Source organism: Primulina huaijiensis, chromosome 5, assembly GCF_012295235.1.
Source record: "Primulina huaijiensis isolate GDHJ02 chromosome 5, ASM1229523v2, whole genome shotgun sequence".
In the NCBI taxonomy this organism is placed as follows: Eukaryota; Viridiplantae; Streptophyta; class Magnoliopsida; order Lamiales; family Gesneriaceae; genus Primulina; species Primulina huaijiensis.
The window spans coordinates 22,394,855-22,419,522 of record NC_133310.1 but is presented as its reverse complement, the minus strand read 5'-3'; the positions used below and the strand labels follow the sequence as shown (position 1 = coordinate 22,419,522).

The window sequence follows — 24,668 nt, the reverse complement described above, 5'->3', positions numbered from 1 at the left end:
CGCTGGAGAGAACTTTGACAGGATGTTGCTGTCACAATGATGCTCAAATTCTGTCTATGAATTGCTTCTAAAATCTGCTGATTTAGAGAGATCTTAGCTTTTTGTGTGTGATTTCTGGAGTTTTAAGGGAGTATTTATAGGTGAGAAGGTACTGGAATGACAGCCATCATTATGGTCTCAATCACTCATTATGGTGTTGGAATGGATAGTATTTTTCGTGGTTTTTTCCAATTTCTGTTGCCAGCATTTGATACTTATTTTTTAGCCAATTTTTCTTGCACCTCGGGGTTGTTTGTGGGTTCCAAATTTTCATCTTGACTTCGTGTACGAATTCGAACAGTAGTCAAACTATTGGTGTTTGAATTGATGATTTTATCCTCGTTCTCTTGTATTCAGATGCACGTTACACTTTTTCATACCATAAAATGGCTGATGTATCTTTACTAGGCTATACACCCATACAGGCTTACACCATTTTTATGGTTTGGGTTTTCCATTATTTTGCTACTAGAATGAACAAGTACTTTCCTCGTGCTCTCCTTCTCATACGCTTGTACCGATGGTTGTCTCTCTTGCTGGATCTTGGTCGTATAGTTCATTCCAGTCTTATACTTGTTAACTACATTTTGGGAAACATTAGTCTCTTTGTACTCCTGCTCAAGAAACATCCATCTCGTTTCGTGCGAGCATGCATCATGTTTTTAGACCACTTACAAAATGATATATGTTTTTTTTTTAAGAATGTTGTAGGTAAGTTCCGAGTCGGAACAGTTCTTGAAAAAAAAAATGCAATTTAAACGTGGACTCCACACAAAAGCTTTTTTGGCATTATTGATTAATTAAAGCATGTTGCTACACGAAAGCAACACAAACATGAGTCAAAATTACATATATTGAAATCGTGCGGATGCCTGGTGGTGGGTCCAAATGCAACCATTACCCATAAAACAAGCAACAGTTTCGGTGTTGTGTTTCACATTTTCCCCGTTGAACTCGCCACTTTCCGTGTTCTTTCCACTGCATTTCTCCTCCTATAAAATAAGTTGAATTCCCCCAACTCTCTCAACCCCAGCTTCCACACTCTGTTCTCCACTCAATCAACTCCCCGTTAGTTCTTTATCTGACCTTCTTTCTTATTTCTCAGTAGACGACGATGACGATGACGATGGTGTCGCCTCAGGTCGGGTTTGGATCATTGAGTTGTTGGATCGAGATGGCACCAGCCCTTTACATTGTTCCTCAAAAGCCCTCCAATTCCCCTACCCTGGAGACCATTACAGAAGAAGATTCTGAGAATTGTGATGATGAAATTGTACTCATTCAACCAAATGAACCAGCTGCTTAAACCCTCTATTGTATATTCGTTTTTCTTCTTCTTTTTCACCAAGAAATGTGGAAATCGTGTTGTTTTTTCACTTTTAAACAATCATTTCAACAATGATAATTGAAGTGACTTCTTATCCACTTTTTCCTTTTCGTTATTCTTCAATCTTTACTGCTTTTACCAATAATTTATACTATATTATCATAGTATAATAATAATAATCCATGTGCAAAAAAATTACTAGTAATATATATTTAATAATAATAGCTCGATGTTCAATAGTATTTTGATAGATTAATTACACAATAACTTCCGCTTGTGTGCGCCTCATACAAGAAAGACCAGAGAGATTTGAACGAGACATTGTAATATCATAGCATCAGATTATACATTAAATTGCAGTATACTTTATAAATTATGTCGAATATCATTTGGTTGTTCCATAAAAGATAAAATCCAACATATAAGAGTATATGTGTGTTAGTGTTATTGCAATTATTACAGTGATCAATTAGAGTGTAGAAGATGAATAATAGTATTTTCGGTTAATCCGATCAATATTATGCTTGTAATTGAGTCAAGAATTATTATTCTGCCCTTTGTCAATCAATAATTATTTATCTGTTAATGAATAAGGGATGATCAATGTTACTAAAAATTTATGCAGTGGGTATATATATTTTGATATGTTGTTTACTCAACGTGCCAACTAATGGAATGTCATTAATTTATTGGATGTAATAAAATATATACAAATTGTACATCTTATAAATGATAGACACTTCATCGATAAGAACAGAAGTTGACACGGTTGATAACATCATATTCAAGCTATTCCCACGAATATCTTGTAATGTCCATAGGATGCCCATATATTGTCCACTTCTTGTGAGCATCTCATGGACATCACAAGATATCCGCGAGAACATATCATAAAACGTCAAGGGGCGGAGAAGGTATATGGGCTAGAGTGAGCTCTTACTCGGCGGACTTCTGCTCATATCCTTTAATATACCCAAACCGTATGCTTGTAATATTACACTTTTGTCTAGTAGCTAGACTTGTTTTTGTTTTTAACATTCTCAACTAGTTTATTTTTAACTTACCATGGTTTTTTTTTTTTGTGACAAGTTAGTTCAATCATAACTCATTCTTATTTTTTTTATTATAAATATATATCAAATTTGACACATATCACACGAGAAGAGAGTCCGAATTTATTTTTATTATTATTATTATTTAACAATCGATTTCAACCCCAGTGCTCTTCATTTTCCACCTCATTAATTGGTGCGAAAACTTTCCGACGATTTTGATATGAATTTTGTATTCTATAATCTTTTTATTTTAATTTTTATTATTATACAAAATAAGAGGTATTGGAGTGTATTTATTCTGCATAAGTTAGTTTGTTCAAATTTTATACGTATATGTCGACATAAATTATTTAATTTTTGCTTTTAAGATATTATTTATTTTGTAATGTATTATTTATAATTAAGACAAAAACTTGTGTGAGATGATCTCACATGTCGTATTTTGTGAGACATATATCTTATTTGGGTCATTCATGAAAAAATTATTACTTTTTATGCTAAGAGTATTATTTTTTATTGTGAATATCGGTAGGGTTGACCCGTTTCACAGATAAAGATTCGTAAAACCGTATAGAGAATTACTCTTATGTTAAAACACCTTTCATTTCACCTTTAATGTTAATATTTTTTTTTATGATTATAGATATGCTTCAAACAAAATTTCGTATACCAATAAAAAAAATTTTTTTTGACTACGCCCATGAAAACGGAGTATGATATATATGTAGTATAAATTAAGGTAGGACTAATAATATGTTTCCCGCCAAAACAAGATAACACTTCCAAGGGTTGGCTTGGTGGAGCGAGAGAGAGAGTATAAACCTCTGTCTCCGAAAATCTGTCCGAAATGTCTCCGGCGGGCGATCCTTTGGTTCCACCGCCTATTTACTCCGCCGATAATAATAATCTCCAGGTACATATATGAACTACGAGTTTGTGCCTCCACCTTTGTTTATAAATTAATTATAAAACATTGATGTGATAATACTTACGAATGCGCCAGCCATTCTTTGTTCTCCACCAAGCAACTCCGACCAGCAAATCAACCGGAAAAATCCGTCGAAGAATCGACTTATCCTCCAAAACTTCCGATGCCAATGAGAAAGATATCGCCGAGGGATATGATGATAACGCGCGATTAAAGAATTTTCGATTTCTTTGGTCCGAGATTGAGTCCACTATCACGGTGAAATTCTCTTTTGATCTTTCTTTAATGCTTCTATTGGTTTTCTTTCGTAAATCTGCACACTATGTTTGTTATTGGGTTTTCAGTCTAAAAACGTGAACATTAAATTCAGGATGTTTTGAGAAATGTAAATGCCCGTGTATTTGAAAAGATTGATGAGTGGGTTCGTAAGTCCTTTGATGCAATTCGGGTTTGCTGGGTTGATCCCATTAGCGCTATTCAGAAAAAAATTCACTGTCCAGTTTTGAATCGTTTGTCCTTCGATTCTGCTGTTGCATCCAGGAAACTGTTTACTGCCCTGGTCTTCACCAGTAAGTACCTTCCTCCGTTTGAATTTTCTTTTCCCTATTTAATATTGTTGCATTACTGCAAATTGGTGACATTAATTATGGGCTGGATTAGCAGAAAACATGGAATTTGTTGATGATATAATCACATTTGTTGATCTTGGTGTACATTTGAGGACCCATGGATGTCACGTTGCTAACCTCACATCATTGGATTTCTCTGCCAAGAATGGGGTTGGTGGTTGCCTCAAAACATTATTGAGACAATTTCTCATGGTTGGCATTGATGTAAGCTTGTAATTTTCTCTACACTTTCGCAACTTTACCACTATACAAAATCTAAATTGTCTGTGATTGTTAAACAGGCACCTGACATTTCTGCGCTAGCATCATGGTACACTGAATCAGAGAACTATGGGAGCCCACTGGTTGTTATAATCGACAATGTGGAAAGGTGCAGTGGTTCTGTCCTGGCTGATTTCATCATTTTGTTGAGGTATAGTAGATTTTTCTCTCCGGCCTCCGCAATATCTTTCTATTGCCACCTCAATTTATATAGCAATATTTAGTTTCTACATTTACCTAGCACGATTATCTTATTCATAAATGATACATTCACTTGTGCAATTAGATAATCTGCTCTTAAGCTGTCAATGCCATTTTACATATAAAATTTAAAGTTTGTTAAATTGCTATTTCCAACAATCTAGCCAATAAATTTTTTGTGATCTTTTTCGCAAACCTTGTCCCGACGAGAAACATCTTGATGCCTATGGTAAACGTGGACCCAATTTCACTGCTTTTCATTCCATAATCCAGGTTTAGAATGCTTTTGTTTTAATTGGCTCAGCGTCTACTACTGTTCTCTTCATATCCCTTTGATGCTCTTCATTTGCGATTATAAAATAATAAATTTGTAAAAAACACAAATTGTTAAAAGAAAAAAGTAGGATATACTCGCACTTAAATATGGAAGACATGAAGAATCTTTATTGCTGCACAAAAATTAGGCGATTGCTCATTGATGTGCCCCGTGGACAACATCTTGTATTATGTAGCACATGAAATCATTTATTGAGTGCCTTGGTATGGCAAAGCGAAGAAGTTATTAGGTTACTGACGTCGAAGATTTTGAACATAACCTTGATATCTTTAGGTTAAACTCTGTGAAGTCAGTCTCTTTTGCCATGTGTCTTTTTCAATTTTTTTTTTCATTCTTTAGTATGGGTTGCATCTTATTTTCAAAATTGTATATATCTGTCTATTATCATTCTTGATACATATAACATACTATTGTGCATCCTCTGTGAATTTTGGTCGCCCTTAAGATCAGTTGCTTATGATATGAAACAGTGAAGGACGGAGGGTGTCTGACTTATTGTTTGAAATTAAGTTACAAAAGTCTTCCTTGCGTCCTTGTTCCACTAGCATCATTATCATCAATATTTTATATTCAACATCCATTAAATGCTTCCGATCTCATTAATGGGTGAACAGACATACCATATATTATGCATATATTGACGGCACAGGTTGAACTGGCATGATTTAATGAGTAATGATTTTTGAGCATTTCAAATCCTCAGCCTTGATGATGCTTACAATGTGGCTCTTTGCAGCGAATGGGCAATAAAAATTCCAACAATCTTAATTGTGGGAGTTGCAACAACTGTTGATGTCCTGAGAAATACATTATCTTCAAATTCATGCTCTCGTATATCTAGTTGTGAGTTCACTTTGGGAACTCCAGGTGAAAGGATGGATGCAATTATAGAGGCTGTTCTTCTGAAACATTCCGGCAGTTTCAGTGTTGGGAAGCAAGTGATGAGTTTCCTGAGAAGTTACTTCTTACACCATGATGGAACGCTGACCTTATTTGTTAGAGCTCTGAAGGTTAATACAAAATAATTATAGTTATTTTTGTTGCCATCTTTATATATGTTTTTATGGTGACGGCTTTTTATGTTTAACATGTCGGTTTCACCTAATCTGTCTGCTGTGTTGAGTGTTTCCAGATTTCTATGGCCCAACAACTTTATGCAGAACACCTAAGCTTCTTACTTACAAAAATAGCTGACGAGGACACCAAGGCAAGATATATTTCTATCAAATTTGTTTACCGACTTTCCTTCTTTCTGCCACATGATTTCTCCTGGTAATGATAGTTCAGTGTGATTGTATGGTCACATATTTTTTTGTTAAAATTTTCATAAATGGTGTGAAATTTCATGTGATTTGTGTCCTGTACTTGGTTCCTACTTCAGCAGCCAGAAGATGTTTACTCCGTTTGCTTAGAATTGCCTTTGAACCCATTGCAGTGCTTTGGAGGAGAAAGTATTTTGTCCCAAGAAACTGTGGTCAAGCAAGCTTTGGATCTTCCGTCCATCCAGAGGTTTTGGAAAAAATTGTTTGCGCTTATAATTTTTTGACTACAATTTGGGGTTGGGGGTCTTTTAACTGGATTTGAATCCACACCTCTTCTTTAACTAAAGAGGTCTATGCCACCATGTCACATGGTTTATTAGCTATATTTTTAAAACAAAAAATATAATACATTCTAGTTTAATTTCTGATACTAAATTACCTCTTTCTAAAGATTTTGTCAGTCTAGCTCTGGCGATGACGTCTGGGTCTTTGGTTGGTCCAAACTAAAAGAATTTCGCAATCTATGGAACTCTATGGTTATGGTAAGATCCAAATATTCAGTTCATAGTTTCATAGACCTTGGTAATATAGACTTTATTTGTTACTACCCTTGGTAGAACTCACCCTCAAAAGCTAGCTTATTGAGAGGATGGTGCTCAAGAGATTATAAACCCACAAGACATGCTTTTCACAAGCGATGTGGGACAAACCATGACATGCTACAATCCATCTCCTTTAAGAACTGATGTCCACGGCAGTTGGTGACTTTGCGGATCACACACGCATGTGCGTAGCAGCCCTCCCGAGTGACTTCGTGGACCCCGCACGTATGCTGGTAGCAGCCGTCCCCACTCACCGGAACGAGGGTCATCCACAGGGAACAAATGCTCTGATACCACTGTTATAATCCTTAGTAAAACTCAACTTCAAAAGTTAGCTATTGGGGGGAGGGTGTCCAAGAGGTTATAAACCCTCAATGCAAGCTTTTCACAAGCGATGTGGGAGGAAACATAACATGTTATATTATTGCGTATATTTACAATGTCCGTGAAAATAAGTTACAGTTTTATATGATTCAAAAAAAAAAAGTTGCAGTTTTATATAGTAACCAATATTTTTTTGTTGGTGAAACTATTTCATATTTTAGATTTCGCTCTATTGGTGATTGTTCTTTTAGATTCTTTACATGATTATCATGTGGTGTAGAGCATAGAACATGTACCTTTAGCCCTTATTGATTTTCTTCCATGCCAAACATCTATCTACGTGTTCTTTTTCTTTTCACAGTTTATATGTAAAAACTTTTATTAAACTAAACAGCAGAGAATTTTGTCATTTGATAGACGAACATTGTTGCAGTGCCTGTATGAAGTTGGAAAGTATCAGAAAATCACCCTGTTAGATCTGTACTGTGAGATGCTTGAACGCGAGCTATGCAACAGCAAGGCTTCTGATCGATTGGCAAAAGATAATCGACAATCACCTCTTGATGAGCATTGGCTTGCCTGCTTGCAAAAAGGAGGTTGTGTTCATCGCGCGATTCAGATAGTTAGGTAGTGTTTTTTTCGTTTTGGTTCAAATAGTTGTCTTATAGTTTGATTAATTGTCCTTGAACATCGATAATAGGAGTTCGATTTGAAAATGCCCTTGTTTGTGGTGTGAGGAGATTTATTGGTTGTTTATCGAATAACTAACAAGAGCATTTGCTTGCCTGCTTGCAAGAAGGAGGTTGTGATCATAACGTAATTCAGATAGTTGGGTAGTGCTTTTTTTTTTTTTTTTTTTTTTGTTTTGGGTTCAAATAGTTGTCTTATAACTGATTGATCGTCCTTGAACATCGATAATATACGAGTTCGATTTGAAAATACCCTGTTTGTGGTGTGAGTAGATTTATTGGTTTATCGAATAACTAAGATTTATGTGTCAAGACTCTGAATGATCGATAGTTAAATGTTTCCAGGGATCTCTCAGGCGCTGAGATGGCCAAGTTACTCAAGAGTTGGGAAATACTTTCCAGAGGCATAACTGAGGTGGGTTGTCAAACATAATTTTTTTTTTTTTTTTTTTATAAAAAAAGATGCATTGCGACAAGCTTAAGCATTGATCTCTACCAGTATATACTATATAAACACCAAAATGAAAATACATGAGAGAAGGATGCACCTCTTGACAAAAATATAACCAGTTCTTATAACATTAAAATTTAAGCCCACAAATGCCTGTCTGATTCGCTAATCCATCACACCATATTTTCTTCCCTGAAAATATGAGGGTTTTTTTTAATAAAAAAAGTAAGGGCACTTGGTGCATTAACTCTCATTTGACACATGTAAATTGAACAGGGCATAGTGAAATCAAAGGACATGTTTCCTCCTGAATTTGAAAAATATTAAGGCGAATGCGTATTAAATCCCTACACATGATAAAAATTCACATAAAACATTTTGCCGTATTTACTTCTATATTGTGGAAATGCTTTTCATTTTCCCAAGATGAATTATCATTTGGTTTTGTTTCGTTGGGGATTTTTATAGGTTAAGATTAATTTTGACCTTCCCCACAAGTCATTTCATGTCTTTCTCAATTTCCCTCTTTTTAATCTTATTTTCTTGACATCACTCATTGGAAACCACAAGATGGGAATATAATTATGTGTATCTACAGATTTATACACAAGTACATGCATGTATAAGTACATATATCTATAGATATATTTGTTTGTGTGTGTATATGTATTTACTTACACAAATATATAGACACACACGTGTGATAGATATGTTTATATGTAACTTGCTTTTAACACCTTCTAGAATGAGATTCATTTCCACATCTCGTCCTCCAAGATCCCCTAATGGAACACTGATCTATTCTCAATGAACTGCATATTCACCTTCCTGGGATCACAACTTTTCTGCAAACACTGGTTCCTTTTTTATTAGAAATATATCCAAGAAAAAATGCATGGTTTGGCCCTAAGATGAAGCTTAGAATGCAAGTGATTTGGTATATGGACAAAAACAGCACAGACGGACAAGTACCTTTAATGGCAAATCAGAAATGATTGAGAAACATTTTTTGAATTCTTTAGATGTGTTATATATTTCAAAACATGTGAGGCCATCCTAATCAGATAACATGCTGTTATAATAGCATCCCTCCATGAATACTTTGGGCATGCGTAGAAAACATTATTGCTCTCTTTGAACAATTTTTTAACTTCAGATTTTTCACTCATGTAAAAATTCCGACAAAGTCGAGTATGATCTTTAATGAAAGTAACAACCACTTTGTTCAAATCAAACAGGTAATTTTTTAGGAACCCCAAACATCACTGTGAACCAAATAAAGTGGTTTTGACGCACCAATCAAGGAATAAGACAACATAAATAGAATCTTTTGATAATTCGTTAAGTTTTAAAAGTTTGCAAGTAGTTTGGGAACATGTTGGACACATTTTAGTCCTATTTTTTCTGAAATTTGGACTCAAACTGTCCCTGCAAAAGGTCAAAAACTCCAATATGCAGTACTAACCTTTCCATCGTTCAAGTACCATCAAATATCCCAGAAATCACATTTTAGAGTTATATTGCATTAAAATGTATTTATGTTTCAGTCGTCTAATGTTTTCTATAATGAATAGGCTGCTCAGAGCTTAGATGAAGAAAACAAAAGGGGCTCTGTTTTTGAATAGCCAATGGTTTACCAGTAAAATTTATAAATATATGAAAATTGACATATTTGCAGTTTAAAATGTCTAAAATCCATGTTTCTGATATGCTTGATACTTGCTTCAGTTTTTCTCGACCATAATTTTTTTAGAGTTTTGATGTATAGAAAGAAACTTCAAGCTAAAACAGAAAAGCGTGTTTAGCAAATTGCTATATTTTTGCTTATGACGTGGATTCCTATAATGTTCCAGTGTCTACTCAAAATCAACTATGAATAATTTTTTCCATATTATGATTTCCGTGTCTAGCTGATTTGAATACTTGAAAAACAATGTCCAGATTCATGAAAAAGTAAAGGAGTTGCAGTCTCTGGTAGCATTGGAGGACAAACATTCAAAAAGGGATTTGAATGAAGCAACCAGGTATTTTCTCTTTGCTGCCTTGCACTGTATTGTATTATTTGACCACGCATCAGTCCTAGACCAAATAGATGCCGTAGAAACCTCTTTCATGGACCACAGAACTTACTGAGCGGTGACAAGCTCTATTTATGTTATCTTTATTTTGAATCTTTACTTTGGCCTAGTATTAATTTTCGTATGAAACATTTTATGCCACATCAATGCATCCCCAATGGCCCAACCTGTATGGAAAATTCATGATTTACAGTAGTAGCCGATCTCAGTGAATTTTTAGGTGACCTCTCGACCTGAAACCTATTGGTTTACAAATTGTCGTTGATGCTATGAAAGTTCTTTTCTCAGTTACTTCAATTGATTGATCATAGCACAACGGAGTGTCTAATTGGGGAATTTAAAGTCTTCATCACATTTGACCATTTTGATTTTGGGTTTGAACTTGTCTTTGATCTGATCTTTATTTGCATTTGTTGCTTGAATTCTTTATTTAGCTTCAACATCTCTGAATATTATAATATTGACATAATTTGGATATGACTAGTGTACTCTGTGCTGATGTCACAGGAAGTCCATTGCCAGGAAAAATGTTCATGAAAACAAGGATAAAAGTGCACTAAACGAGAAAGTTGCTATTCTTCTGGAATGCATGGTCAGGTAGGGATAGCTTATACCTAGTAAGTTTACTAACAGAGTTGACTCAAGCAGTGTCATTCAGTTAATGCAATTCAATGCCCCTTTATCGCTTCTCTTACTGGCTCCATTTGATTTATCTTCTAATGATAAAAGAAAAAGAAATCTTGACTAATTTGAGCTTTTACTTGAAATAAAATCTGAGGCATAACTGGTGGTTCAATTTATGGCTGACAAAAATAATCTCTAGTTTTATGTAGCGACCATACTTCTGTTGTCTAATTGTATCTCATAATTATGCTTATAAAATAAATTTCGTTTTGTTGACATAACTCAAATGTGGACCGCAAATATTCAGAATGCTAAGTGAATGCATAAGTTCTTTCTTTAATCATTTTATAGTGTTGATTAACTTGATTTCTTGTATTGTATACACTGTTTTAATGTTGGCATACTTTGTAACTAATGTTTTTTTGCCGAAAAATCAGGGATATGAAGCCCATTGAAAGTATACCTTTCAATGAAATATTCTTCTTCAATAATGTCCACACGCTCCAAGCAGTTAAGTTTGCTAAAAATCCATTTGTTTGTGTTTTTTTTGGCAGACTTGAATTATTGATGAATATCAGTTTCTCAGCAACAATTTAGCAAAATTATGTGTATATAAGGTGGCAGAAACATCTAAAATCATTAAAATGTGTAGAAATTTTAAATAGATATTTATACGCTGATGCTGTAGACTTGGTGTATTTTGTTTTCATCACGTTAGGCTTTGATAGGAGATCCTAGAAGAAGAATCCAGGCTGACCTTTTAGAGTCCCGGAATTTCCTCAAGTGTTCTTGCTGCAAAAATGGTAGTGGGCCATTACCATCCATGCATGATACCTCGATAATGTAAGTAGTACATATCTACCTCTTTAACAGTAATGTTCCACTGAAATGTTGACATTTTGAACTTTGTGTATTGATACTTGTCAATTTAAAGCCTTAGGAGCGAAAACAATTAAATGAAAAACTGTTATGTGCTATGCTGGCATTTCATGGTAATTTCCCTGAAGTAATTTCATTTTCTTGCATAGGTACTCTCTGGCTCAAGAACATGGTGATCACATCAATATTCACGAATGGTTTTACTCTTTCAGAGCCATTGTTTCTCCCATATGTTCACAAGCCAAGAAGAGGTTAAAGTTGTCACCATCACCTAAAAAACGAAAAAGTTCTAAGGAACCAGAACACCGGAATGATGCTTCAATTCAGTATCCTTACCCTTCTTTTCTGTATTATTCATTTGAAATTTATGGAGCATTTTTTATTACTCACGCCAGCAGATGTACACAATATTACTACTGATATCCATAACTACATAATGTATAGAGCTGAATTCTGCAGGGCTGTGACTGAGCTACAGATTACCGGACTGCTTCGGTTGCCCAGCAAAAGGCGCCCTGATTATGTACAGATGGTGGCTTTTGGAATTTGAAAAGGTACAGGCTCTACACATTTTCTTGCTCCCCAACCTGCTGCTTCTGTATGCAAAGATGATCTGTGTTGGACTCAAATCGGTTAACTAAATTGATGTGTGATCGTCTCAATATTCAGCTACAGGGTCACTTCTATTGTAAATCAGCAGGATTTTGACATTTCACCTAACTCTTATTGGTAGGCCTGTTAAGTTTTTTATGCCAATGCCACGGATACCTGCTTGTCATATGTTGAGTGTATCCTTACCATCCGAGCCAAAAGAGATAAGCCAAGCCAAAGTTTGGAGGTTCCAAAACAATACATTACTATATGATATTCATCATTTATAAATCATTACCGTTTCAGACAATCGATTTGTGTTCGTTCAAAATGCTTAGTAGAATACATATTCAATTACACAAACTGAAAAATAAAACAGGAAAGAAAAACTAAAATCCCAGCTTATGCTTACTCTAAAAAATATAAATAAATCCCACAGCGTGCTATAGCAAAACAGAGCGCGGGAACAAAGGAGTAAAAATTTCAAAGACGCACAACTCAATTATTTTTCATCAATAATGTTTCTTGGACATCCCTCTCATACTTACAAAAGGCTTGTGCTTTCTATCTCAATCTCAAACAAAATCCAATGATATTTAGCTCATATACGATAATCATCTCCCGTACTGGTAGGACTCGCATCCAGAATCTAACTCAAACCAGCTGCTCCACTGCAGGGCTAATTGGTTGGCCACATAATTATCTGTTAGTTTTTACTGAGAGCATACATGAGTATCACGTATGCTCAGTCGATCCACAAAAGAACTCTGCAAATAATCCTAACGGCCGCATTCCACGATCCAATTAGCGTCACACAGTTGCTTTTCTTATTGTAAATTGACTGATCATCATCGTCATTGTTTAAAACGAGGACTTGCCACTTTCCCCGATGGTATTGATGGCTTTTCTTTCAAGCTTGCAGTTAACAGAGAATCAGTGGTGTTTGATTGGCTTTCAAGGGAACCAGGTCTCGTCCAAATTTTTATGTGTCCATCCCGGCTACAAGTAAGAACAGAATCTTGAGAGAATATCAAACCAGAAAGAGGTTCAGTGTGAACACGATGAGCGACTGATGGAGAGAGTTTTGGGATGTCTCTCATGCTTGGAGCAGGTTGCAAGGTGCCAACAGGACAAGCACCGTCCCAGTGAGATGACTGGCTTCCGGTACTTAAAGTGGGGGACCCACCAGGGGGACGCCGTACTGGTACCACAAGTTCATCCATTTCAAGATCCCATAGAAGTAATTGTGTGTCCTGCACAAAAATTAAGTTTTCCGTATGTTACAAAGAGAGATGGTGATAGGGAATAAACAGATGGCAAGTAATCGTGTGCATGAGAGACATACAAGTCTCTATCAAAAGAAGATTCTTTTTCTTCACTAAAATAAATGTACCCCACATAAATGATCCTTTACATAAATAAAGAACATTTAAGGAAGATAATATGGAAATGAAAGGCCTCGAGGTGATGGATCTATCAGATAGCATCCTCTTAATCTGTTTCTAAAAAGTAACTTGATGGGACTAGAAATTGGTAGTAGTTCATAAACTACAAAAGGTGCAATACAGAAAGGTGTATTTACTTTGCACAGCAAACATCAGAATAAATATTAATATATCATTTGATCTCTTGATTTCAAGAAAGAACATAACAAAAGAAAAAGAACAAAAGGAAGTCAGACCAGAACATTTATCCAGGAATCTAATCAACATTGTGGTATGTGTGAAAACCAACTCCATGGAGTTGGACATCCTATGCAGGAAGGAAAAAAGGACATAATTACGAAACAGTGAACCCAGACAAGCTCCAGCATATAGCCCTAAGTTGTTCCAAATAAAACACATGGTTCCTTATCCATTTTATAGATGTCCAACATTCCTCCGCAAATTCAAAATTATAGTTCAGAAGAAATAGAAGTTATTTTGAGTAAGAACAAGTGGTTGTAAGATCAACATTTACAGCCTGTAATCCAAGAATACGATAACATATTGACTACTTTCAGTATTAAGGTGTACAGGGTTATATAACACATCAGTCAAATAAAATGAGAAAGTTATTAAAGACTTGTGCGATTCATTAATTCAAAAATTGGCTAATTATGCTTAAAGCAATACCTGACCAACTGAGCCAAAACGGTATACAACATTTTCAGCTACACCATCAGAATTTGGTGCCAACCAATATGAATCAAATGACACACCACTAACCTGCCATTGCCGAGAACATATGTAAAAGAGGACATCAGTATCCACCAGAAATTAAGCACATAGCAACAGTCTACAACCCGATCCAGGTGATTAATATAGTTTATATTTGAACAAAAAAAAAATCATTTATGCTATTTGGACTGCTGTATAAGTATTGTGTGCTAAATGGTTAATTGAGCAGCTCTCCTGGAATCTTGATATTACTTTTGGAACATATAGATTAGTTCTACTAACAGTTCAACATTTACAGGGCAGACCCAATAAATAGATGAAGTGAATCATTTATAATAATTTATAAATGAACGTAACTTATTCTGGAAATTCCTCTTTAGAAAAAAATATCACTGTTTGTGTAAACATTAAAGAAGGCTTTCAGCACCGTTCAAAACTTTTACAGAACAAGTTGCAAATCATTTATCTAAGTAAGCTGGAGATACTATCTAGTGGATGGTTAATCATAGAACTCTCACCCATGAGTTGTGTCCCTCGCCCCATGCCACAATCTTCCGATCTTCCATGCTCCACACTTGAACTAGGTCATCTTCTCCTCCAGCCAAAATGTATTTTCCATCCATACTGTTGTTCGTTTGCCATTAGTAACTTCACTTCTTTTAATATTGACCACACAATGTACTTGCAGAAGCAGTATTGTTGGGAATCGAAGAATAACAATTCAAACCAGAAAATAAGAATGCCCACCTCCAAGCACAACACAGTAAAGCGCCATAATAGCTTTTTCCACCACATATAAGTTGTTCGTTTTTGTAGTCAAAGACTCGAAGATAACCTGCACTCATTAAATTTACTTAGCCTGTAAATGAAGAGGAAAGTTGACAGGCGGTTGGAGACAAATTTTCACACTTGAAAATTCGAAATAGCCAAATGACTTAAGAAAATGACAATACCATCTCTTCCGACGGTTGCTATATAAGATCCATCACTTGAAAAAGCAATGCCATTTATTGAACCATGGGATACATGCCATCTAGCAACAGGATTCTGCAGTGAATCATATAATCACTTCCAGTTAACACTACCTTTCCACAACAAAATCAAAGTCCTGAAAATTATGCATTATAAGCATTTGTCAAATCCTCTATCTACACAACCACATAGTGAGCCTTTTCTTTATAGATGTCCATCCTGTCATCAATTAACAAGAAAATAAACATATTTCTCAACTCAGAGAGTAAAACTCTGCAAAGGAAGACTTCTACGAAGACATTGGCAAACCGCCTCGTTCCCACCCCGCCAAAAAAAAATTGACTAAATTTGTGCTATTCTGCCTAGGCCCTAGCAAAAAAATTACAGAGGCTAATAATTCAGAAAAAACTTGGAAATAAGTGTAGGTAGTAGGTGAAAATACCAAAAAAAAAAAAAAAGGTACAGAACATGATTAACAATTGCCAATACCTTACTGTAGCGTGCATGTGAAACAGAAAATTGAGTTGGGTCCTTGATCACATGGAATGAAGGATCACCAGAACCATCTTTGTTCTGAAAAGAACATCGGGATATTTAAATTTTCACAACACAGCCACTTAGAGAATTAACTTTATTCATTTCAAAACTTGCCTTTTCATAAACATACATATTTCCATCCACGTGAGCAACTAAAAATGATCCATCACTGTAGGGAATCCATGCAACACAGGTGCAACGACTGTTAAAAAGAAAAGGAGTAATAGATCAGCTAAAAAACTCCAGGACTTCAATATATTCCACAATGAAAACTGAAAAAATCAGATAAGATTTAAGTATCGGAAATTCCCAAACACACTCATACGGTCATAAAGTACGTACAAAGCAGACTCAATCCAGAGAAGCAATTGTGATAAAACCTACGTTAGTTCAAGTCAATAATTGTGTACAATACAGGAAGGTTTGGGAATCCCATAAATAAGAAAACTTGGATGAAGCATGTTCCCGAAGAGGATGATAAACTAAAGTGGCATCTCAAAAAATAAAAAATTAATAAACTCAAGGTGACAACAGCATTTGTTCCAAGTATCACATAAAAAGATTTAATGCAGAAAGATGCGTAACTCAGGAAGGGATCAAAATAAGAGTCATGTTCTTGCCTATTGTTAACAGAACCATCTTTATTATAATGTTGAGCCCCAACAAGCTTCTTCCCAACATCTTGTAGTTGTTCTCTGAGTGACACTGAATAGACTACAAAAAATAGAAAGTAAAATCTAATTCAATGAAAAGTGTGTTATTCATGATAGTCGATTAGAAGTTCTAAGAGAAGAAGGCAAACCATCTCCAGTGCTTAAACCAATAAGCAAATCATGCCCGTCTTTTGCATCGGGGTCATATGCATGACAAACAGGATATACATTATTAAACTGAATACACTTTATAGGATCCTGTGAAAAAATAAAAGGCCTCTCAAAAATCAACACCATTATGATTTTAAAAGTTAACAGAAGACCATCAAATTACCTTATCCTGTGAATTTAAATCACTGATGAAAACTGAATCACCGGAGTTGAACACCAAGTAAGTCCCCTTACCATCAAAGTTTGAATTCCCAACCACATTATTCAAACTTGACGCGCCTAATGATCCTATTCTACTACTAGTGCCAGCGACCGACTTACCTCCATTTGCTCCAACAAAACTAAGGGCCCTACCACCATTTCCACCACTCCATAACCTTGCTGCCGCTGACCTCACGCCACTGCTGACACCCAAACTTGAGGATGATTGTGATGGTGTCTGCATTGGCTTATCCTTGAGGTGAGCCAGTGTAACCTGACCAACAACCTTGAGGAAATATTCATTCAGCAGTTTAAAACTACCTACAAGTCACATTCATAAAAGAGCAAGTAATCTGGTACCATAGAAAATCTTATTTGGTAAATCCTTTACTTAACCTTGTGAGCAAGCCAAAAGTCAGAAGCATCAAATTTCAGGACATGTTACTCGACTATAACAGCAATCACTCATATCTCCACCCACAACCAATGCATATTACAGACAACCGTTTGAAGACCCGAAAGATGAATATGGACTACTTAAGCCATTCCAAAATCTATACTAAACTGATAAAGCTTACAATTTCCAACACACAAATTGCCAAAAACAGAGTGACTCAACAGCGAAATATTAAATTGAAACCCTAAAGAGCAGAAATGGACAAACCTGAACTACAGTTTTGCCTTGGGAATACTGTTGACCAATCGCTGGATGGGTTTTCTCATACTGAAGCTTGTATTTGCCTTCTGGGGTCTTGAAATAAGTCTTCAAACCCGGCGGCTGTGCGTTGTTCCCAGACGCGGATGCTGAAGACATCATATTATTACTCGTCGCAGAGTTCATCATCTCTCGAGACCCAAAAAATATATACTAAAATCGTTACTATCAATATTGTCAAAACTGTCCAGAGATCATACAAACCGAATGGGTTTTTCCTCCGGAGCAAAATTCTGTTCTTGATGAAAATCGGTGACTGCCTTCGTGCAAGTGTTTTTTGTGGATCAAGGCTTTGTTTTCTTGTTTTGTTAAGCAAATTGTAAATTAAATACCAAAGTTCTTTATCGCCAATTGACTTTATGTGGGTGTAGGCTGAAAAATTGAACGAAATCCATGGAATTTCGCGTGATATTCTTTTGTTTTGAATAAATATTAGATCCTCTTGACAACATAGTGAAGTCAGATACACATTAATTTTTAAAATCTAAATAATATTAACGATAATATTGAGGGAGTTTAGTTAAAAAAAAATTGTGTTATTTTTTGTGCAAACAATTTGTCAAAAATATTTTGTCCACAAAAAAATGTGTTATTTTTTGTGCAAACAATTAAAGATTAAAGTTTAGTTAAAGATTTGTCAAAAATATTTGTCATAATCGGACTGGATTGGAACCGTGACCAAATATCACTAACCTATGCATCTATGTCAGTGACTCGTGAGTCGTGAACTAGCTAATTGTAGCTTGCACATCCAAAGAAACTGAGTGTTTTTGAATGTGATTCTTAGACTCGTGAAATTGTAGCTAATGGTTTGATGAATTAATTTTGAAATGTGTTATATTCTCAAGAAAAATGTGTCTATCTATCTATATTAGTGTGTTAAAGCACATTTCCTTTGAAATTTTGAAGAAAAGGACGAATCAATATAGACGAATTTGGAGGAGGAGATTTGATCCATGAAGATATTTGAATAATAAATTTGAAATGATATTTATATAAGATGTTCCAACTTATAGTAAGATCAATGTAAGTTAAACGATAACATCTATATAACTTAACAAATGAATACTTTAAAATTCACCCAATTTTAAGGAGGTGCTGCCCCATAAAATAGTGTATTGGTCTTGGGCTTGAGCTTCGGTTTGGGCTTGAGCTTCGGCTTGAGCTTGGGCTTGGTCTTAGGCTTGAGCTTGGGCTTGGGATAGCCTCCGAACTGATCTTGGGCTTACAAGTTTCAATATTCATTTGGGCTAACAACATGTGGGTAATTTCATAATAAATATTAAAAAACAGAGGACTTTTCAGAAACTCAGCCAACTTCCGCTAACACGCGCTTAATTGAAGACCATAGTCACTTTTTTTCTCCTGTTTTTTTTTTGTTCCGATCTTATCCTTTTCTCTTATTTTTCTTGATCTGTGTTATTGTTAACGTGGAGGGCCATGGATTACGAACCAGATTTTGACGATCGCGTGCCTCCGTCATTTGATCGAATGGTACCCTTTTTTTGGTCCAAAATCAGCTCCATTTTTGCTCATATTTGTAGATCTGTTATTCCTGGAATTGATTGAGTTGATTTAATCGAAGATCTGTAGATTATCGGTGGATTGGATTTCGTTTGTATTTATCTACAACATTCTGTTTTGTAAATATTTGTTGTTGGGTTGATTTGCTTGATTCGTTTGGTTTATCGGATTTGCTCTCGAAATGGATGGGCAAATGAGATTTCTGTTGCATGTTTTTGGTTTGCCGAAGAAAAAAAATTTTCTTATTGGAGAACTGACTAGAATTCAATTACAGATGCTTGGGCTCGTTCTGTGAGGATATAGAAAGAATCGTTTTTTTAACTCGAACATTGTATCTGGTTATGAAGGGGGACGAAAATTGTGTATCAAATCTTATGTCTGGGACTCTGGATAGTTTATGGTACTCTGGAGTCATGGGTGGTAAAATAAACACTATGCTGTTATCCTTAAGATTAACGATTCACATTAAACTTATCCACAGCACATTCCTAACATATGGTTTTACATTTGCATGGCTTGTTTGATATTCATTTCCTCGTTTTAAGGATATGGCTTTGTTGGTCCAGTGAGATTTATTTCAAGCCTATAATATGTGTGTGATTGACTGTGATTGCGAACATGCATGTAAAATGCATGATTAGCCTGTCTGGTGGCTGTAAATGTTATTACTTGGTATTGTTTTATTTACGCAGAAACAATATTTTGTAATCTGTTTCCACGGCATCCTGACACTATGACTTGCTTAGCATATTAAGTTTAAATCTGATTGTGTGATCTGATTTTAATGTCATCCTTGTATGGTTGGATGATCTTGTTTTGCATTTCCGAGGCTAACTTTTTTTTTTTAATTTTCCCTCTTGTGTACCTTTCCCCCCTTTGCTTTTGAATTTTGAAGTGGATTTTTGGGCATTAAATGATACAGACTCAGATGTATATTGTTGAGATAAATAATGCAATGCATAAATCATCCACATGATTATGTATCTTCTATGCTGGTGCTCATAATTTCGTCATGTCCCGTTCACTTAGTTTGATTTGTGCATTTTGCTTTAGTCCAATAGGAAACTGGGTTATATGTTTAGGGTGAGAAGATACAGGACACTGTTATGGTCCAATTTGTTTTGCACTCAGGAATTGAGCGGATGAGAATGATTACCTTTTATGTTGTTATGTTGTCTTTATGTGTACTTGAGCACTGAAACCTCTTTCTAGAGTTTCCCCTAGTTGAGATATCATACTCGTCACTTCCTTAAAGCTAATTCAAGCGTAAGCATGTAGTATATCCTTCAGCATGGAATCTTGTAACATTCTTCTGCTTGAATCACATATTACATTCATTTTAATGTTAACTAGGCAGTTATACGATGATTACTCATAACTTCGTGGTGGCTCAAGTTTTGAGATGTCAAATTTTTTGCTGTTTTTCACTGTTCTTTATTTCTCATTTGCTGGATGACTGGATCAACAGAAAAATGTTGCCCAGGACATTGAAGCCAAGGGATTCAACCCAGGTTTAATTGTCCTGCTTGTCATAGGTGGGCTGCTCTTGACATTCATCATTGGAAACTATGCTCTCTACGCATACGCCCAGAAAACCCTCCCTCAGAAGAAAAAGAAGCCTGTTTCAAAAAAGAAGATGAAGAGGGAAAGGCTGAAGCAATGTGTATCAGCTCCTGGAGAATAGATGGAGGTAACATGGGATGTTCCCCTAGGAAGTCAAGTTGTTCTTTAGACTTCAAATGTTAAAAACTTTGTCAAAAAAATCATTGCATCGTTTTTAGACCTTCGTTGTCATCCAGTGTGGAAAGAACTTCACTTGAGATTAGAATTAGACTCTCGGCTTTGTCTATTGACTAAGAACTAAGAAGGTTGTTTGGATCCACGATATTGCCTTTATAATTTTTTTTTTTTGACGTTTTAGTGATGTTGGGAGACCGAGCTACACACACACACACACACTGTACATACTCACAAGGGATAGATAGGTATCTTGCCTTTTACCTCTCCTCCGGAGACCTGTGCCTAGTACTTTCTCTTCTATGGATGGATAAATTATGATTCCGTAGAAACTTTAAAGATGTTCCAAGTTACTATTCCAGTGGAACTTTAGAAGGTTCGAATCTCACAATGCCGAAGGATCTAGTATGAATGTTGCGGTAAGCTGAACTCTGGCCGTGAAAATCAGCGAGTTTAGTTCTCATTTATTTTCAGAGTTGAAGCTAAAATACTCTCATACATGAAATTTTACGTGATGTATGTATAATTTTAATTAAAATGCATGATATTTACCTAATTTGAGTGCAAATCATCATTTTAATGAGAACGAGATACTACTCTCAGGAGACTATGTCAAGGGTATTATCTAAGAGGAGATATTTATCAATATACGTGGAAGCTATTTCAGAGTGTGTGTGTGTGTGTGTGTGTGTGTGTGTGTGTGTGTATATATATGTCGAGGGTATTATATATATAAACATATGTGTCAAGGGTATTATCTAAGAGGAGATATTTATCAATATACGTGGTAGCTATTTCAGTGCATATATATATAGCCTTAGATGCATGACTCAGAATTTGAGATAGTAGCCCAGTCTTGCAACTTTCCCATTTTAACTACAATAAAACATATTTATGTTATTTTCTATCTAATTTTATCATAATAACTATTATGTTTACATTCAGAATTATAACACATGCATCCAAAGAATTTTACCGGCTGTGGGGTTTTATCATATATTTAAGAAAATGAAGTTTGTTTGCCCACTAAAAATTGCTCTTATTTTCTGTTTGGATCGTTGATAACCAATACTTTCCCTCCGGTAAATGGAATATCTGCCCTAGGGTAATGAAGGTTTGAACTTAATTCAAGAAAATTGGGAAATGTGCTAGATAATACTTAGATACAATATGAATTACTTGACTAATTTTAAAAATAAATCACCTTTATGGCAAAAGATGACCCACTTTTCTCTTGATATTAGTCTTTTCGATTTCCCAAATGACAGGGTAAAAGATTTCAATAGTTTATATTTTATAATTTTTATTTTAGATGTATCAAAGGATAATGCTCATATTTTTAATAAATGAATTTTCTAATATTAGAGAAATATTTTTTAAAGAAAAAAATCAATAGGAATTGTTTATTTTGCGTCACTTTATGTGGTATTCTCGTTTTTCAAAGAAACGACACAAGAAAATTAAATACATATTGAAAAACAAGATGAAATTGTAGGATGATGAATTGAACACGATCATTTCACAACCTGAATGTAAACTTTCAGGAATTGAATAACTTCACAGTTCCGGTTTTCATTCAATCTTTGCTCAAGTTTTCTGCAAAAATAAAAAATGGAAAGTCGTTCTTATTAAAATACTTTGGAGGAACTACTGCTAAATTTGTCTTGGCTGGTTGAGAAGAATAGATCTAAGGCACAAGCAAGAAATATATGTTCAGTTCTCATTATCATTCTTCCACCAAAAATGGAGCAAAACTTGTCAGATACAAGATCAATCTACATTGTTTTCTTTCGGAAATAAGCAGAACCAAAATCATTTTCCATTTATCAATTACTCGAAGTTACCATGTCACCAAAAACAACGCTCTGGATTAAGCCTCTCACCTGTTCTTCCTGGTTCTGATTTACATCTTGTCAGTAGTAAAGGATGAACTACTTTACCTCCTTCAGTTCCCTTGGGATCTTGATTATTATTTTCTTTATTTGCATTTTCAGTTTCCAACTTCCTACTGCTTTCGGGGATAGTTTTTGATTCCTCCGCCGCATTCTCTGGACAGGGATGAGGTTCTTGCTCTGTTTTTGCCTCGATTTCAGTTTTGACCGCTTCTATTCCAGTAGGTTCAAATGGGGACCCCCAAATTTTTGCTGCCAAAGATGAAGATCTGTAAGGAGCAGATCTGCATCTAGTCAAGATTAGTGCATTTTTGGGTGGGCAAAAAACGAAATCATCTTTACTTTCTTGAATCCCAACTCCAAGGTTTTCACACTTTATATCGTCAACCTCGTTCTCGCTACTACAATTATTATCGTCACTTTTATTAGCAGAAGCACCATCCTCATTCTTTTGGAATTTCTGATTCGAATTAGCCCTGAAAGAATCCTCTCTATCATCCACTTTCTTGCAGAAACCAGACTTACAGAACAAGAACCAGCTGCCAAATCGTGAGCTAACTTCGCCGCAAGATAAGGTTTTCTTGTGCCGCCACCATGGACGGTGGCTTGCGGTGTTCTTGGCCTTCGCATTGGCGGAGCGCCGAGCAGAGACTTGGCCGAAACAAGTTACTTTAGGAGAAGATGGCTCTTGTGTAGTTTCAATCACACCAACCGAGTTCTTTTTTCCAATTAGCATCGGGCTTGCACGTGGCCTGCCGCTGCTTCTGCTTCTGCTTCTGCTTCCCAAATCGCTTTTCAAGGACCTCATCAATGGCGGAGGAAAATTTTCCGCCCCCGCCCTGCTTGGACTCGACACTGGCATCGGTAAAGATTTCATCTTTACACTAAAAATGCATAAAATTCACAGAAATCTGCAGTTTCCAATGGTTAGAAATGAATCTTGGCTTCCCTTGCTATATGCCCATGCATGTATTGTGTTTTATACGTGTGTCTTCTCTGGTTTGTTCTGGTGTGGGATGAGGAGATTGAGATTGAAGGTGTAGGCTTTTTCTTACGATATGCTATTTTTTCCTGGATTTTAGTTTTTGTCACTTTCTGACATGACGTTAATGCCTCACAGTCAGTGTAAAATAAACAATAATGTTAAAGATAACATCAATATATAGTTAATCGATATTTACGGATTTAGATGTTATATTATTCGATTACACCATCCGAATTAAATTTACATTATTAACAAATATTTCAAAAAATTCACGCCCAAATGCACAATCTATCTTTTCCATATAAAATAGCTAATTTGATATATTAAATTTGGGGTAACAATTTAAATGCTATCACGAACGAGGATATGCCAATGATTTTCCATCATAACTATTGTTTTAAGTTATCATTTTTCTTGATATGCAATGCCTATCATCGGTTGGTATATATAATGCTACCACCTGATTTTACAATAGAATCATTTTAAGGGTTGAACCATGTTACATTTTCAACACTTGAATAATTTGTGCACCAACTGATCCAATAATTAATAATAATATTACATGAATTATTATAGATTCACTAAGGCAGAAAAATCTTGAGATTTGAAAAGGAGATGCATATTTGTAGAAGCAAAACGCTAAGGCAATAATGTCAATTATTAAAATAAAACAATAGAGTATTAATAATTTTTTAGTACAAAGAACACTTCACTTTCTTTTGAAAAAAGACAAAACCACATACGCCCTCGGTGACTCCAGAAGTGTGAAAGGGGCCAGCCAATCTGGCTGGTGATCCAAAAAGGGGCCTGCGAGTGAGCGACAAAAAAAGAGGATAAGAATATAG

General features: G+C 35.4%; 4 protein-coding genes across 9 annotated transcripts; 2 read left to right on the top strand and 2 right to left on the bottom strand.

Moving 5' to 3' along the window:
* Positions 1-3,196: 3,196 nt before the first annotated feature.
* On the top strand, positions 3,197-12,496 carry LOC140977246 (origin of replication complex subunit 3). 5 transcript variants are annotated; one of them, XM_073441917.1, is made up of 17 exons: positions 3,197-3,334; positions 3,425-3,607; positions 3,720-3,918; positions 4,013-4,128; positions 4,260-4,390; positions 5,514-5,787; positions 5,910-5,984; positions 6,213-6,286; positions 6,491-6,581; positions 7,399-7,592; positions 8,000-8,069; positions 10,047-10,129; positions 10,691-10,780; positions 11,245-11,317; positions 11,526-11,650; positions 11,836-12,012; positions 12,131-12,492. In XM_073441917.1, exons 1-17 carry the CDS (start codon positions 3,269-3,271, stop codon positions 12,234-12,236), a joined length of 2,127 nt encoding a protein of 708 aa, XP_073298018.1. In that variant the 5' UTR covers positions 3,197-3,268; the 3' UTR covers positions 12,237-12,492. The 5 variants fall into 5 exon arrangements, with proteins under 5 accessions (XP_073298018.1, XP_073298016.1, XP_073298019.1 ...); XM_073441915.1 differs by having other exon boundaries at positions 4,013-4,182; positions 12,131-12,486; XM_073441918.1 differs by lacking the exon at positions 6,491-6,581 and having other exon boundaries at positions 4,013-4,182; positions 7,383-7,592; positions 12,131-12,487.
* Positions 12,497-12,660: 164 nt separating this feature from the next.
* On the bottom strand, positions 12,661-18,091 carry LOC140977247 (uncharacterized). Of its 2 annotated transcripts, none has more exons than XM_073441922.1 (11): positions 17,635-18,091; positions 16,933-17,244; positions 16,748-16,856; positions 16,566-16,659; positions 16,060-16,147; positions 15,898-15,981; positions 15,390-15,483; positions 15,184-15,271; positions 14,955-15,060; positions 14,392-14,484; positions 12,661-13,530 (listed from the first exon to the last, which is right to left on the bottom strand). In XM_073441922.1, the coding sequence occupies exons 1-11, from the start codon at positions 17,812-17,814 to the stop codon at positions 13,132-13,134; spliced, it is 1,647 nt and encodes a 548-aa protein (XP_073298023.1). In that variant the 5' UTR covers positions 17,815-18,091; the 3' UTR covers positions 12,661-13,131. The 2 variants fall into 2 exon arrangements, with proteins under 2 accessions (XP_073298023.1, XP_073298022.1); XM_073441921.1 differs by having other exon boundaries at positions 16,933-17,256; positions 17,635-18,089.
* Positions 18,092-19,006: 915 nt separating this feature from the next.
* On the top strand, positions 19,007-21,091 carry LOC140977245 (DNA-binding protein S1FA-like). Its single transcript, XM_073441914.1, has 2 exons — positions 19,007-19,179; positions 20,678-21,091. Exons 1-2 carry the CDS (start codon positions 19,126-19,128, stop codon positions 20,891-20,893), a joined length of 270 nt encoding a protein of 89 aa, XP_073298015.1. The 5' UTR covers positions 19,007-19,125; the 3' UTR covers positions 20,894-21,091.
* Positions 21,092-22,357: 1,266 nt separating this feature from the next.
* On the bottom strand, positions 22,358-23,940 carry LOC140977784 (uncharacterized). Its single transcript, XM_073442514.1, has 2 exons — positions 22,830-23,940; positions 22,358-22,542 (listed from the first exon to the last, which is right to left on the bottom strand). Exons 1-2 carry the CDS (start codon positions 23,713-23,715, stop codon positions 22,523-22,525), a joined length of 906 nt encoding a protein of 301 aa, XP_073298615.1. The 5' UTR covers positions 23,716-23,940; the 3' UTR covers positions 22,358-22,522.
* Between the last annotated feature and the right edge of the window lie 728 nt (positions 23,941-24,668).